Source organism: Monodelphis domestica, chromosome 2, assembly GCF_027887165.1.
Source record: "Monodelphis domestica isolate mMonDom1 chromosome 2, mMonDom1.pri, whole genome shotgun sequence".
Taxonomy (NCBI): Eukaryota; Metazoa; Chordata; class Mammalia; order Didelphimorphia; family Didelphidae; genus Monodelphis; species Monodelphis domestica.
In genome coordinates, this window is record NC_077228.1 from 145,720,914 (window position 1) to 145,735,812 (window position 14,899).

General features: G+C 35.5%; 1 protein-coding gene across 5 annotated transcripts in view; it reads right to left on the reverse strand.

Annotated features, from left to right (window-relative positions):
* KMO (kynurenine 3-monooxygenase) overlaps window positions 1-14,899 on the reverse strand; it is a 48,471-nt gene that overhangs the window by 8,461 nt on the left and 25,111 nt on the right. For all 5 annotated transcript variants that reach the window (XM_007481556.3, XM_056816076.1, XM_056816075.1 and 2 more), the window contains 6 exons: window positions 13,678-13,843; window positions 12,112-12,183; window positions 9,486-9,607; window positions 8,530-8,677; window positions 4,527-4,584; window positions 2,179-2,261 (listed from right to left, as the gene is read on the reverse strand). In XM_007481556.3, coding sequence (XP_007481618.1) covers window positions 2,179-2,261; window positions 4,527-4,584; window positions 8,530-8,677; window positions 9,486-9,607; window positions 12,112-12,183; window positions 13,678-13,843 — 649 coding nt within the window. The remainder of the gene's footprint in view (window positions 1-2,178; window positions 2,262-4,526; window positions 4,585-8,529; window positions 8,678-9,485; window positions 9,608-12,111; window positions 12,184-13,677; window positions 13,844-14,899) is intronic.

A 14,899-nucleotide genomic window follows, 5' to 3' on the forward strand; every position in this document is an offset into this window, starting at 1 on the left:
TCTAACTGGTTTCCTACCTCAGATCTCTTCCTACCTTAATTCATCCACACACACATACACACAATTGCCGAAGTGATTTTGCTGAAGCACTAATCCAGCCTTGTCACTTCTTTACATAATAACTTCAGTGTTTCCCTTTTGTGTCTAGGATAAAGTGTAAACTCTGTTTAGTAAAAACTGTAAATTTCTTTATGACCCAGCTCCAATGTGACTTTCCAGTTTCATTGTACTTGAATCCTCTTCTTATACTCTGCAATCAAGCCAAACTGGCCTTTACCTTTCTTCACAGCCTATCTTCACATCTTTGTAGCAGACATTCCAAATATCTGCAATGCTCTACCTTTTACATAAGCCCTTTCCTGATCCCCCAAATGCCAGTCCTAAACTACCTGGTAGCTAATGACTTTTTATTTATTTGTATTTATTATCTTTTTATAATTCTTTATAAATTTATACAAATCCTTGATATTTCTCTGGTTAGAATAGAAGCTTCTAATAAGTGGGGGTTTCTTTTAGTCTTTACACTTGTATTCCCAATGCCTAACACACTGTGTGACACAGAGTAGGTGCTTTAAAATGTGTTTTGAGTTATTTGTATATTTAACGTATCTTATAATTAAGGTGTAAATTTCTTGAACATAGAATGTTGTAACCTTCTTTGAAAGCATAACAGCTAAAATGATGCCTTGAACATGAAGCAAGAATTTCAGAAGTCCTTGTTGGATTTAATTTAACTAAATGTTATTTAAATCTATTCTGTTGCATGTTAAACTTATTTAATCTTTTTTTCTCTCTTCTAAAAAGATGAGAAAAAATAACTTCATCACCATCTTCCTTAAATGAACTTTTTAAGCTTTTCTTCATAATATTCATTTTCCAACTATTTAATTTCTTTCATTCTTCTTATTTCTCTTTCTTTAACTCTTACCTTCTGCCTTGGAATCAATGTATTGACTCCAAGGCAGAGGAGTGGTAAGGGCTAGGCAATGGGGGTTAAATGACTTCCCCAGGGTCCCACAGCTAGGAAGTATCTGAGGTCAAATTTGAACCCAGGCTCTCAATCCACTGAGCCACCCAGCTCCCTCCCCCATTCTTACTTCTCAATCTGTGGAGTCTTAAACAAAACTAAGTACTAAATTAGGCAATATACAGTGAAAGTGTTAGTACAATTTTTCTGCATGCCATATATCTGTTATAACATCTCAGGGCTGAATCTATTTTTTGAAGCAAAGTATTATGCTATCTTTTTATATCTTAGAGCAGAGTCCAGAAAGTATCAGACAATTCTTCTAACTGTATGACCTGGGCAAGTTACTCAGCCTATCTGCTTCAGTATCCTCATCTAGAAAATGGAAACAGCAGCACTTACCTCTCAAGGTTATTGTGAAAGTCAAAATTAGATATGTGTGAAGCACTTAAAATTTTTTTTAAATATTATGTATATATTTTATCTATTGTTATTATTATTTTATTACTGTTATTATTATCCTATATACCATCCTAATGATCCTGAGTATGCAGAGGACGGACAATGTGTATAGATGACCACCACTGACAGAACACAACCCAAGAGGCAGTAATGAAGGATGTGTATGTATGTATATGAATGATTGTGCCACTGGTACCCAAGTGATAGCAATTCTGGTTGTAGAAAAGGAAAGAAGGCAGCTCCATTTCATATCAGATTCACTTAGACCCTTAAACTCAATAAAAATCATCCGAGGGGTAACATGGAATAGTAAGGAAGTGGCATAAAGTGATGATGTTTGAGTAGAAAGACTTCAGTTTTAATTCCCTTTCTAAGATTTTTTGGCAGTGTGACCCAGAACAAATCACTTATTATGAGCTTCATTTTCCTCTTCTGTAAAAAGAGGACAATAATACCAGTAACATTTTGCACATGAGGTTGTACTGAGGTTTAAATGAAGCCTTTGGCAAATTGTAAATCTATATAAACATTTGCAATTATTATTACTATCCTCAGAAATGCTAGAGGAATGAGGTTTCTGTCCCTTTTGTCTACATGTGCTCTTTTACTAGATGTTTCTTACAAACCTATCATATTTGGGCAAAAATGAAAGTGGGGAAAACAGCACCATAAGTAAGGAAAGAGTAGAGAAACTCTTTAGAAGCAAAAATGCCTCCTCAGTCAAAAGAGAGTCAAACCTCCTCACTTACTTCTATGTAATTATACATGGACAAATCCGAAATTGCATGATCATCTGGAATTCGAAGTCTTGAGAATTCTGGAAGACAGATACCTAGAAAACATGTAAAAGAATTCAACCATGCCATCCATCAAAATAAGCCCTTAAAGTGCACTTAAGAGTAAGTATATGTGTATGTAAGCAGGCATGTTTCCGGGCCACATTATATGAATAGCAAACTAGGAAGATTAAGTTTATGATTATAGATCTTACTTCAGTATTCAAACAACTTAGTAGACTAGCACAATTTTAATGAAATATATTAATACAAGATCTGTATAAATAATTACTATTGTATTCTATAGTAATTAGCCACAAATGGCAAATAATCTACATGAAAGACTATAATTGACATTCGTTTTCTAAGGTTAAGCCAGACTTTTCTGTTGTTTTTTCTCTTTCTAATTCTTTTTTGGTAGTTATCCAGCACCCATAATTAGCATCAATATTGACAGCTTTCTCTGTTATCATTTACTATTTAATTATCACCATCTTTCATGTTCCAAAAAGGTTTAGGGTCATACTCTGGTGACTGCAGTCATTTTGCCTACAAAAAAGTCCCTTCTCTCTCATTAGATTACTCTTTGAGGTTAGAGATTGTGTTGTTGCCTTTGTATCCCAAACCTTATTTACCATAGGGTCTGACACATAGTAGGTACTTAATAATTGCTCAGATCTTCTGCTAAGAGGATGGGATATGAAGACAAAATGGAAATAATACCTACCCTCATGGAGTTTACATTCTTTGTGGGGAGATAACATGTATCAAAATAAGTATATACAAAATAGAGGGGATAATGGTTGGACCTGTGATTTCAGTGGTCTAGGGAGGAAGCTTTCCTGTTCAGTGCCTTGTCTGATGACCTCTTAGAGAGTCTTAAACATTCTCAGTCTTAATGAGTTGACCATAGTACTAAGAGGTTAAGTGATTTGCCTCAGGCCACAAAGCCAGATTGTATCAGAGACAGATCTTGCACCCTGATCTTCTTTACTCAGAGGCCAATAGGATGTCTCTCATTGAAAATGAATACAAGTGAATGGTGGTAATGACATCAACAGCTAGGGCTATCAAAAAAGCTTCCTGCAGATGATGGGACTTACTGAGAAGTTTAAAGGAAACAAAGGTGTCTAAGAATCAAAGATAGAGTAGGAAGACAATCCAGTCATAGGAAATCCACTGTAAAACTGCAGAGGGGGAATACAATTCCTGATGAACAAAAAGGTCAATCTGGCTGAACTATAGAGTACAGATAGGGAGGAATATATATTTTTATATGTAATGTATAAGTTTGGAAAAGTAGCCTGGGGCTAGATTATGAAGGCCCTGAAAAACTTTAAAAAAAACATTTAATTTAATAAAGAGACAATAGAGGAATAATCAGAACTGCCCATTAGGATAATTACTCCTTCTAAACACACTCAAATCACATTCCCTCTGATTTGCCCATATTCACTCACCTGAACCCTCCCTTTTCCATTATCTAAGGAGTCATTGAGTAGTTAATGCCAGTTTTCTGGGCCAGTTCTAGGTAGGTTTTTTAGTGATGGAAACTGGGATGCCAAAATCAGAGATGGTATCACAGTGCCTTGGGAAGGGTGTGAGAGTTTGTGTGTGTGTGTGTGTGTGTGTGTGTGTGTGTGTGTGTGTAAGAGAACTATGGATCTTTGGCTTCAATGAGTTTTAGAATGGAGAGAGATAATAAAGAAAGGTTAAGGGAGCAGTTCTGAAGTGTGAAGTCAGAACTATTTTTATAATAATACTGATATTTTAAATTGTATATGATAGATATTGATAGGTAAAGCCCATATAAACAAAAACTTTTGGAAGGGAGCAGAATCCTCAATAATTTTTTAGGGGGTAAAGAAGTGCTGAGACTAAAAAGTTTGAGAATTGTTGGATTGAAGAATGTAGGGGAGTCTATTGTTGGGCCTAACTAGGTCAGTCATGTTAAGTACCCTTCTGAGGCTAGTTTACCCTAGGGCCAGCCCTGATATGTTGTGAATTTCAGAGAAGAAAATGAGGTGAGGGGGTATTTTCACTTTAAAGGGATCCTAGGATAACAGTCCTAATAGTGCATTCATACTAAAGGGTGATAGACTTGATCTGTTACAATATTGAAGCATATTTGCTATTTATAAAAGATTTATAGAGGAAAAGCAATGATTAACAATAAAGATCATCTTATTAGGGATTAGGTTCTAAAGTCATCTTAATAAAGCAAAAATCAACCTTGTATAGCAAAAATCACTTTACATAGAATGATTAAATGGTATTGTTTTTACTCTCGTTACTAACCTCCATAAAGGGGATTTACTTACTTAAGTCATTATGGAATTTATCCATTAATTCATCAAATACCAAACAGTCTTCAAAGCCCTGAAAAGAGATCATTCCAAGTTAGTAAATAACCCAAAATTAAAGCTTACTAGGTTCTTAAACATGCATACCCTTTTTAACAAGTGAATTTAAATCATATAAAACCCTCTTCGGTCAATCATCTTGCTCTGCTGTTTCTAACTGCAACTATTCAAATATTATCAGAAAAAATATGACCTGAATTCAAATTTTGCCTTAGACATTTAATAGCTGGCATTTGATGGTAAATGTTTAATAACCAGCTCTCCAGAAAAAAAAAATTAAAGTTTAATCAGCCTGATTAACATTTTTCCATTATTTTTTTCTAGAAACTAACAAAATAATGTATCAACCCCTAATTTGTAGTCTGATGTCCAACTTATAAATGCTTACACAGAACATTTAACAATTGGTTCTCTCACAAGGTGGTTAGAGCTGCCTCCAGAACACTCCAGTTTAAGAGTTATGTGACCCTTAACTTCTCTTTGTCTCAGTTTTGTAAAATACAGGATTTGGAATAGAGAGCCTGTAAAGTCCCTTCCAGCACTAAATATATGATCCTATCATAAGCTAACCAGTGCTTGGTGCAGTGAAAGCCTTAGATTTGGAATCTAACTTGGATTCAGTTCCTCTCTTAAGTACTTAATAACTGTAACCTTTGGTGAACCATGTAATTTCTCTGGGCCTCCTCTTAAAATGAGGAGATAGGGTTAGATGATTTCTGAGAATTCTTGTTTGAAAACTATGATTTTGATTGATGAAGTTATATTTATAATTACCAAAATAAGGGCAGAATTTTAAAAGAGATTCTAAACTATTATAATTGCAATACTTTCTGTTATAATTCTTATTTAAATAGAAGTGGGAGTTAAAGTTAATCTACCATTAGGGTAGGTTAATGGCACAGTGGGCAGAGTACTAAGCCTGGAATCAGGAAACCTCAGTTTCCTGTGTTTAAATATGGTCTCACTTACTAGGTGTGTGACCCTGGACAAGTCACTTAACCCAGTTTGCTCAGTTTCCTCATTGGTAAAATGAGCTGGAGAAGGAAATGGCAAACCATTCCAATATCTTTGCAAGAAAACATTCCCTTTTACTTCTGGTCATAAACGAAGAACTAATCCTATTCTTCCTCACTAAGGCCTCTACCTCTGTCCTTGATCTAATTTCCTCTATCTCTAGCACCTTGTTCTGGCCAGTCTCTCGTGCATCTTTGATCTTTCTCTATTTCCTTCAAACATATCTAGATATCCCTAAAAAACAGCCGAACAAACAGCAACAACAACAACAACAAAACCCTACCTATCCTTTCTATCACATGCAATTCACATTCTATATTTTCTCCTGCTATTCATTTTCAGATTTCTTGGAAAAAGTTATTTCTATACAATGGCTTCACCTCCTCACCACTTACCTTTTTCTCAGTTCTTTCTTTGCATTCTGGCTTCTATTCCACCATTGAACAGAAGTTACTCTTTCAAGGGTCATTAGTAACCACTAAATCTTCCTGGCTTTTTATTTCCTTAGTCTTCATCCTTGCCCTTTCTGTAGTTTGTGATACTTTAGGGCTACCTCTGTCTTTCTACATACTTTCTTTTCCTTGGGCTTCAGAAACAAAGCACATCTGTCTTTTTCATCACTTTCTTGTCTGATCCCCAAAAGAATGCTCTCTTAAGTTCTGCTTTTGGTCCTCTTTTTTCTCTTTATGCTTTCTCTTGTCAATTTTATTCATTCCCATATTTTAACTTGTATATATGTGTAAATATATATGTATATATATATATATATATATATATATTTGGAAATATATGTGTAAACATTTTACATTTTCTGGCTCCAAGCCTGCATCTTTAACTGATTTACTGGATTTAACTGATTACTGGATCAATTTTATCTGCAGATGTCAATCAGGTACATTCCTTCTCAAATTCCACTGCCACCACTAAGGTACAAAGCTTTATTACTATCCATTTTAAGTTATTGTTATAGATCATTAGAATTATTCCCATGTTCACTTTCACCACTCTCCAATCCATTCTTACTGGCTCCATACCAATTCCTGACTAATGTTCCTTAGGTATATTTCATTTGGCTGTTCAACAGTATTATTTATTATTTATTTTATTTATAAAGGTTTACTTAACATTTAAAGTCCTTCACACTCTGGCACTACCCTTCCCTTCCAGTCTTATTTCATATTGCTCCCCTTTATGCCTTTGCCCTTTAGCCAAACTGCTAATCTCTGCCTCAGGAAAATACCATATTCCCACTTTCCTCATTGCCTTTCTTCACTCTGACCTATTGCCTAGAATATACTCCATCTCCTTTCTTGACTACTGAATGCCTTTAAATCCCAGTTTAAATCCCACTTCTCCCATGAAGCTCCTCCCTTGTCAGTACAGTAATAACTTTCCCCCAGCACCTCATATAGCACTTTATCTTGAACTTCTAAAGAATCTGTTATGTAAAATTATATATTATTGTTAAGTGTTTCTGGGTGTCATTTCCTTTAAGTTCTTTCATGTCTGGGTTCTTGTCTTATGTAACTTTTGTATGGAAAGCAAGAAGTATGTTTGGAACCCAGTGAACAGCAGTGACTAAACCAGTTTCACATGGTTTACTGACCAGAGTAATAGAAGTATAAATACTCATCTTTCCATTTAAACAATAAAGTCTTCTAAAAGAGAATCACAAAAAGAATTGCCTATGCTTACCAACTGTTTACAGCTTTGAATATTAAATTATCTCCCCATCATCAAAGCTAATGGACTGACTAATCTATATAAACACTTCATGATCTCAGGTACATTTGGGCAGACCATGATTATTTCAGTAGTACTAATTATTATTAAAACGCCATATTTTAAAAGGGATTTAAGGGTCAAAAAGTACTTTTCTCATGACAAACCAGTGAAGTAGGTGATATGAGTATGATATCCCTGTATTATAGTGAAAAACTGGGGTTCAGAGGCATTAAGTGACTTGCCCGCTAACCACATGGCTAATACCAGGGAATCCTGACTCCCAAGTCTGATATTCTTTCCATTGTATTATACTGCCTCAATATCATTTTGTCCAATATTTGTAGAATAATAATGTTTTAGGTGCTATAGTCCCTGGCTTCCAGAAAGAATACTACATATACAAGAAACCCAGCATATATAGTAGATACAATAGATTATAAATATATCTATAGAGATACTATACTAACATGTATCAAACATTTTTCCTTTACAGGCTTATTCTTTTTAAGTTTCTTATCTTTACCCCTTTTTGTAATCTCTGTTAGTGAATTCATAATTTAGGCTCCATTTTCTCTCCCTTTCTTCGTTTGTCTATAGCAGCTATTTTTGGGAAACCATCATGATTTCACTTGTGTTTCATTTTATCATTTATTTTGTGTTCGTTGACAATCTTGAAGACCTTTAATTCCTTCCAGTAAACTACTTATAAGAACACTGAATTTTCAAAAGAGACATCATTATTCAGGTTTTAACAGTATAGTACTTTTATTTAATACTGTCATATATGAAGTAAATTATTTCCTTGGGTTTGCCATGTAGGATATGGAGCCTATGAAATATATGAATAAATATATACACATATATACATATATAAAATATATGTAACATTCATGCTATTTGTGAATATACATATGTATGTATATATGGCCTTGTGTTCCTGAAAAAGATCAATTTAAAATTTCTAATATGTGCATTCTTTTTCTCACTGAACCAAAAACTATGACACCTCCTATCAATTCCACCCCTGACATGTCTGTGGATTATCAGTTCAATTGTTTTCACTTAATCAACTGACCTGATCAGCCAAATGACCCCGTTGAGGGATTCTTTTACTAATTAACTAGTTCTTGGAGATCATATGAACAGAGCCTTTGACATCAAGTAATTGGGATATTTGGTTGAAATAATGTCTTCAGTAACTTGCTTAGCAATGGGAACTCACCGCATTCATGCCTTGTCCAAAAAAGGGTACAATAGCATGTGCCGCATCTCCCATGAGTACACACTGGGAACCAATGTGGAATGTTGAGCACTTGACAGCTATCATGGGCTGGGCTGGCAGCAGAAAGTAATCTCGTTTCAGTGCTTCTCTTTGGGGGACAAAATTCACAACATATATAGATTAGCAATAAGTAGCAGAATTTACATCATGGTGAAACTCACTTTATTATGTTCAAGTCTACTGGCTATGGCATATTAAAACATACCTAGGTGTGCCATTGAAGAAACAGGAAAGGCAAAGAAGGAAAGGTCTGCGCAGCTCTGGCATCATGTGATCCTATGTTTCTAATTGCCTAGACCAAGTGTTTGCCATGTCTGTTGCAATGCAAATATCTTTAGGCTAAAGTTGAGTAACCATATTTAGCTTTTGTATTTCCCTGTGATGCATTTTTTCAAATTCATTAATATGTCCTGGTAAACTCAATTTAGATATTGCAGTATTTCAATATAGGTATTTCCATGAAAGAAGGGCAGTAATTCACATTTCTAGAATGCTTTGAGGTTTACAAATTACCAGCTTTATCGCACATCTTTAAGGACAGTGCAAATACTATTCTCCATATTTCACAAATGAAGTAACTAAGGTTCAGAGAAATCTCATACCCCACAAAAAACACATGCAAAAAGCCTTTCCTGGAGTTTTTTTTTTGTTTGTTTGTTTGTTTTTTGGTGGTGGTGATGGTGGTGGGGAGTTTGAGGGAAAAGACTAGAGATTATACAGATTTCTTTATAAAAATAAAGCATTTGCTCAGCTTTGTGTACTAATGCCAAGTTCAGCTCTTGGTGACTGTATAACCAATCTAAACCAAAAGAGAAAAGAATATAAACTCCCTTACTTGATTCTGGACAACCCAAGATCATGAACCAGAATGTATAGCAGTGGATAATGAAACTTACTCTCCCATTAGAGGGATGGAATCTGGGAAGTGCTTCTGGAAGAAATCCAGCACATCACTACCTGTAGTGAGTTTTTCAAAATCTTCAAAGGGCATGAACAAAGTACAGGTAAAGGATTTGTTCTGCAAAAAGAAAAAGGGTACCTCACATATCAAAGGGAACAGGAATATGGAAAATGAAGAGATAGCCTTGGTTAGACATGTTAATGTCCAAGAGGAAGTCCAGCCATATGGTTTGAAGCCTAATATATGACTTGTAGAGGAAAACCTCATCAGTTTATCCTCACTCCTGTACCCGAAGTATAAAAGGAGTCCAAGAACTGTTCCCACAGGCCCAAGTTGGGTTGAATATTCTGTCCCTTAACTCCATACTGTGAAAGCCAATAGTTTCTCTCAGGTATGCATGTGACTATCCAGAATGTCAGCCAACAGTCTTGGACTGAGTTTCCTCTCCTTTGTCCTTTCTCTCTCATCTTTCCTGGTGTAAAGATTAAAATTAATATCTGATACTTCAAGTATTACTTTAGTGCTATTTATTAAAATCAACTTAGATCAAAGGGAAAGTAACTCCAGAGAAAGAAAGCTGCTCCTTTCCTCCATGCTGGTCCAAGCCAAAGAAAGCTTGGGGGGTGTGTGTGTGAGAGCAAGTGTGGAAGAAATGAGAACCGAATACCAAATTAACAATGACACATGTATAAGAAAAGGAAAAGGGGATTGTGGGAAATGTAGTCCCAAGGGTTCAAGATTCCAATCAATACACTGGAAATATTAATGAAGAATGAAAATTGTCAAATAGCAGAGGAACCAGTAAGGGAATAGTGGAAAAGATGTGAATTTGGAGACACTAGACACCTAGGTTTAAAACTTGTCCCTGATACTAGTTGTGTCACTATGTGTAAGCCATTCAACTTCTATGAATCTCAGTTTTCTCCTCTGTAAAATTCTAATGATACTATTAATTCATAGGATTACTGTATGGACTAAATGAAATATAATTTATAAAACCTATATGAATACCAGTAATTGTGATGTTTTTATTTTTCTAGTGCCTAGTATAGTGCCTTGCATATAACAAACACATAAGATATGGTGGCCCAGTTGTTGAGCTAAATTACAGCAGACAGAAGGAAGGAAAAGTACTAATAAGTAGAAGAAATTCTCCAGCTTTCTTGGAGACTTCACAATCACTTAATATATATCAGTTCATTTTCATATATTAAATAACATTATCTTCATCAGTATTCAAATTCATTTTGACAAACATTCACTAGGCAAATACTATGTTTAAACATTGTGCTAGGCTCTAAGGACACCTAGCTGAAAAATAACACTTCCATGCCCTCAAGGAGCTTACATTCTTTTTTGTTAAACCTTTACCTTCCATCTTGAAATTAATACTGTATATTGGTTCCAAGGCAGAAGAGTGGTAAGGGCTAGGCAATGGGGGTTAAGTGACTTGCCCAGGGTCACACAGCTGGGAAGTGTCTGAGGCCATATTTGAACCTAGGAGTCCCATCTCTAGGCCTGACTCTCAAATCACTGAGCCACCCAGCTGCCCCCAAGGAGTTTATATTTTAATGAAAAGGATAACACATTTGAGCTGGCAGTCCTGGATGTTTGGAATGTTCACCCTCCTAACCTCTGCCTCATAAGTTCCCTGACTTTCTTCAAGAATGCACTCAGGAAAAGTTACATTAAAGGCATTTTCTTAATCTCTCCCTCTGTCTCCTTAAGAGGCTAGAGAGCAGGATTTCTCAGTGGATCAGAACTGAGGAGTCAGTGAGCCAGAGCCGAAGCTTCCATTACCAGGGAGACTAGGACTGAGGAGAGGAATTAGGCAGCCCTCTGACAAGAAGTTAGGGGGGACAGTTGGTTAGTGAGTAGAAAAGGAAGCAGCTACTGGCAGTTGAGGGGCTTTTTGCCTCTAGGATCTCTAGACAGCAGGTCTGTCTCTGAGGCAAGGATCTGCTGGCAGTTGGCTACTGACAGGAGGCTGTAGAAAACTGATTGAAGGAGTGAGTGAGTGGTGGCTATTATTTTAGGGAGTTAGATAGTTAGTGAATCATTTATAGATAGAGTAGGTTGGATTTGGCCTATGTTGTGCCAGGCAGAAGAACCTGTCCTGAGAAGACAGAGACAGTTTTAGTAGTAATTATAATTAGTTATTGTTAGCTATAGGATAACAATAGGAAATTTTCTTTCTGTACCTCTTTCCTATATTTCTCTCCTTTACTATATTCATTTTACTATATTCTTTTACTATCTCTATTTTAATTAAACTAAATTGTTAATTGTTAAAAGCTGCTAGAAGTATTCTTTTCTCTGGCTTAAAGGGACAATATTAATTTACAACTTTACTATATTTTTGTTAAAACTTAAATTATTAAAAGTTGCCCTCTTATTTTGTCAAAACTCCCATTTTAACCCTTACAGTTATAAGAAACTCTTTCCTTTGAACCAATCCTGAATCCTTCAAATTTTTCCTCATAGATAGAGCACATTCATGGAAAATATTTAGTCATTATTAAATAAATAAAAGCTTTTAAAAAATTAACCATAGACAACAGTAAATAGAGAAGCAAACAGAGTACATATACAAAAGTGAATAATGGTGTAGTATACTCTACCTGGTTAGGAAGTGCAATCATCATGAAAGTGTTTCTAGGCCATATGTGTAGATAATTAGGTTCCATGGCATACTGAAATGGGAAAAACCACATAAATTTACTCAAGCATTAAGGAAACACCTCTATTAAACTCATTCTCCATGTGGCACAATTGTTTCCCTGATAATGTAACCAAAGTTGTGTTATTTCTTAAACAGAATGGCTTGACTCTCTGTCATCTTCTCAGCAGACACTGGGCCCATCTGGAAGCTTCTAGAAGTCTTCAATAGGGCACAAAGTACATTGTCCTTGTGGTAATAGAATAATATGTTTCTTTTGACATATGTGTTTCTGGGGTGCAATCTTCACTCCAATTGTATTTTTAATTTGTATGAACTTTTCTTTCTGATGCTGTTTGTGTGTGCTTCAGATTTATAAGGAGGGATGTTTCAAAGTTACTGTTCTTATTCTACCATTTTGGCAAATGCTTTTGCTTTAAGTTTATTATGTCTACTGGTTGACAATTGATGGGAAGTGCCAAAAGAATTCATAGTACAACTTATCTAATGAGTGGACATCTAGTATTTGACGACTTTTTTTTTTAGTTCTTACCTTCCTTCTTAGAATCAATACTGTGTATTGGTTCCAAGGCAGAAGAGTGGTAAGGGCTAGGCAATGGGGGTTAAATGACTTGACCAGGGTCACATAGCTAGGAAGTGTCTGAGTCCAGATTTGAACCTAGGACCTCCCATCTCTAGGCCTGGCTCTCAATCCACTGAACTACCCAGCTGCCTTCTCTAAAGACTCTAAGAAAGATGAACCCTTGAAATATCAAGGCATGTTGTTACACTGAAGGCTTAAAACCTCTGTTACACAATAACAAAATAACATACAAATGCAACAGAATACATTTTCCAAACTTGTTCAAAATGCATAAATAATTTGTTTAGGCTTTAGATGTAACTAAGGTTGCTGACTGATACATAGTAGTATTATCCCTTCATGGTATGGTAGTAATATAAGCATATCTAATCAGAGGACTTGGCTTTGATTCCCGAGACTGCCAATTACTAAATGAACTCCAAAGTTCCATCTGGTTATGAATTAACAAACCGGTGATCTAACAAATGTTCTGATTGTCAGGCTGGATTAAATCAGTGCATGACAGACAAAAGATCTTCCAGTAAAATGCAAGTATCTTGGCAATGCTATTTGCTAGTTCTTCCTAAGAACCAGTATTACTGTTCTGTTGGCTGACAGTTTATTTCATTATAACTTGCTGGTTTTATTTGCTTATGACACCATAAAAATGTTTCCTGTATGCTAAAAATATTTTTAAGCCAAGAGGAAGATGGGAGAAGAAACATCCTTCCACTAATTCCAAACTTGCTACTTACCTTTTTAACCTAATGTTTAACTAGCCAGAGTCATGATGTGAAGAACTTTGGCCCTTTCTTTCTTTCATGGTCTAGTGGTCAAGTTTTCTGAAAGTAATGGATACCACTTTATAGTACATCTTTTTTAAAGGGCAGTTTAAAAAATAGATAAAGCAGAAATTTTAATGAGGCGGGAGGAGATTCTCCTTACCTCCCCATTCTTAGGTGGAATAGTCAGTTCCATATATCCATGAGGAATATACTGTTGACTGTAGTTGAACCTAGCCCGCTTCATGAACTGTGCTCTGACTGTTGAATAGGCTCCATCACATCCTACAATAAGGTCACAAGTAACTTCTACAGGGACCTGATTAGATCTGTGAAAACAAGTAGAGTTCATCTTTAGGCATAATGATTAGAACAGAAATGTATGCCTCTTCAGTGTAACAGAGTTGCCCAGAGATTTTAGTACTGTCACTCAGTGAACTTCTTCAAATGTGCCATGAATTTTCATGGATTCAGAAAGATCTGAGTTCAAAACTTGCTTCAGATACTAGCTGTGTTACCTTGGGCATGCCACTTTTCTTTGCCTCAGTTTCCTCAGCTCTAAAATGGGAATAATAATATCATCTTTTGTTGTGAGGATCAAATGAGATCATTTGTTAACATGTAAAGCATTCAAAAAACCTTAAAGTACTGCTATATAAGTGCTAGCTATTATTGCTGGTGTTTTTATTATTGTTAAGTGCGATCCACACTAATGCACTGTTGGTAGGAATTATGATTTGGTACAAACATTTTGGAAAGCCATTTGGAATTTGGAATTGTGCTAAGGAGGTAAGTAAATGTCAGCATTCTTTGTCAAAGAGATTATATTGCTAGGCATAAACCCCAGGTAGATCAAAAATGAATAAAATGACTCTGTATATGCCCAAATATTGATGGAAACATTTCTGTAGTGGCTAAAAACTACAAACAAAATATATACCTTACAGAATATAAAGAAGTAAATTGTGGTACAGGAATATAAGGGAACATTCTAGTCCTTTAAGAAAAGGATATGATGAACAGGGAGAAGTGTGAGGGACCACGTGAATTAATAGAAAGTGAAATGAGAACAAGGAAAATCATATACAAAATGACTACAAGAATGTAAATGGAAATAAGCCACCAAATAGCAAATGAAATGGAATGATGTGAAATTAGAGTGGTCAAGCCTGGTCCCAAAGAAAAGACAGGAGAAGGCAACTCTTCCTTCTTTGTAGAGTGGGAGGATTATGGATGTGGCATTTTGCATACAATGTCATTATTTGGTTTTAGTGAATTAAAAAAATATTATTCCTTCTTATAAAGAATAGCTTTCTATAAGGGGAAAGGGAAAGGACATATTGGGAAAGTACATGACATTATAAAAAGATATCAAAGTTTTTTAA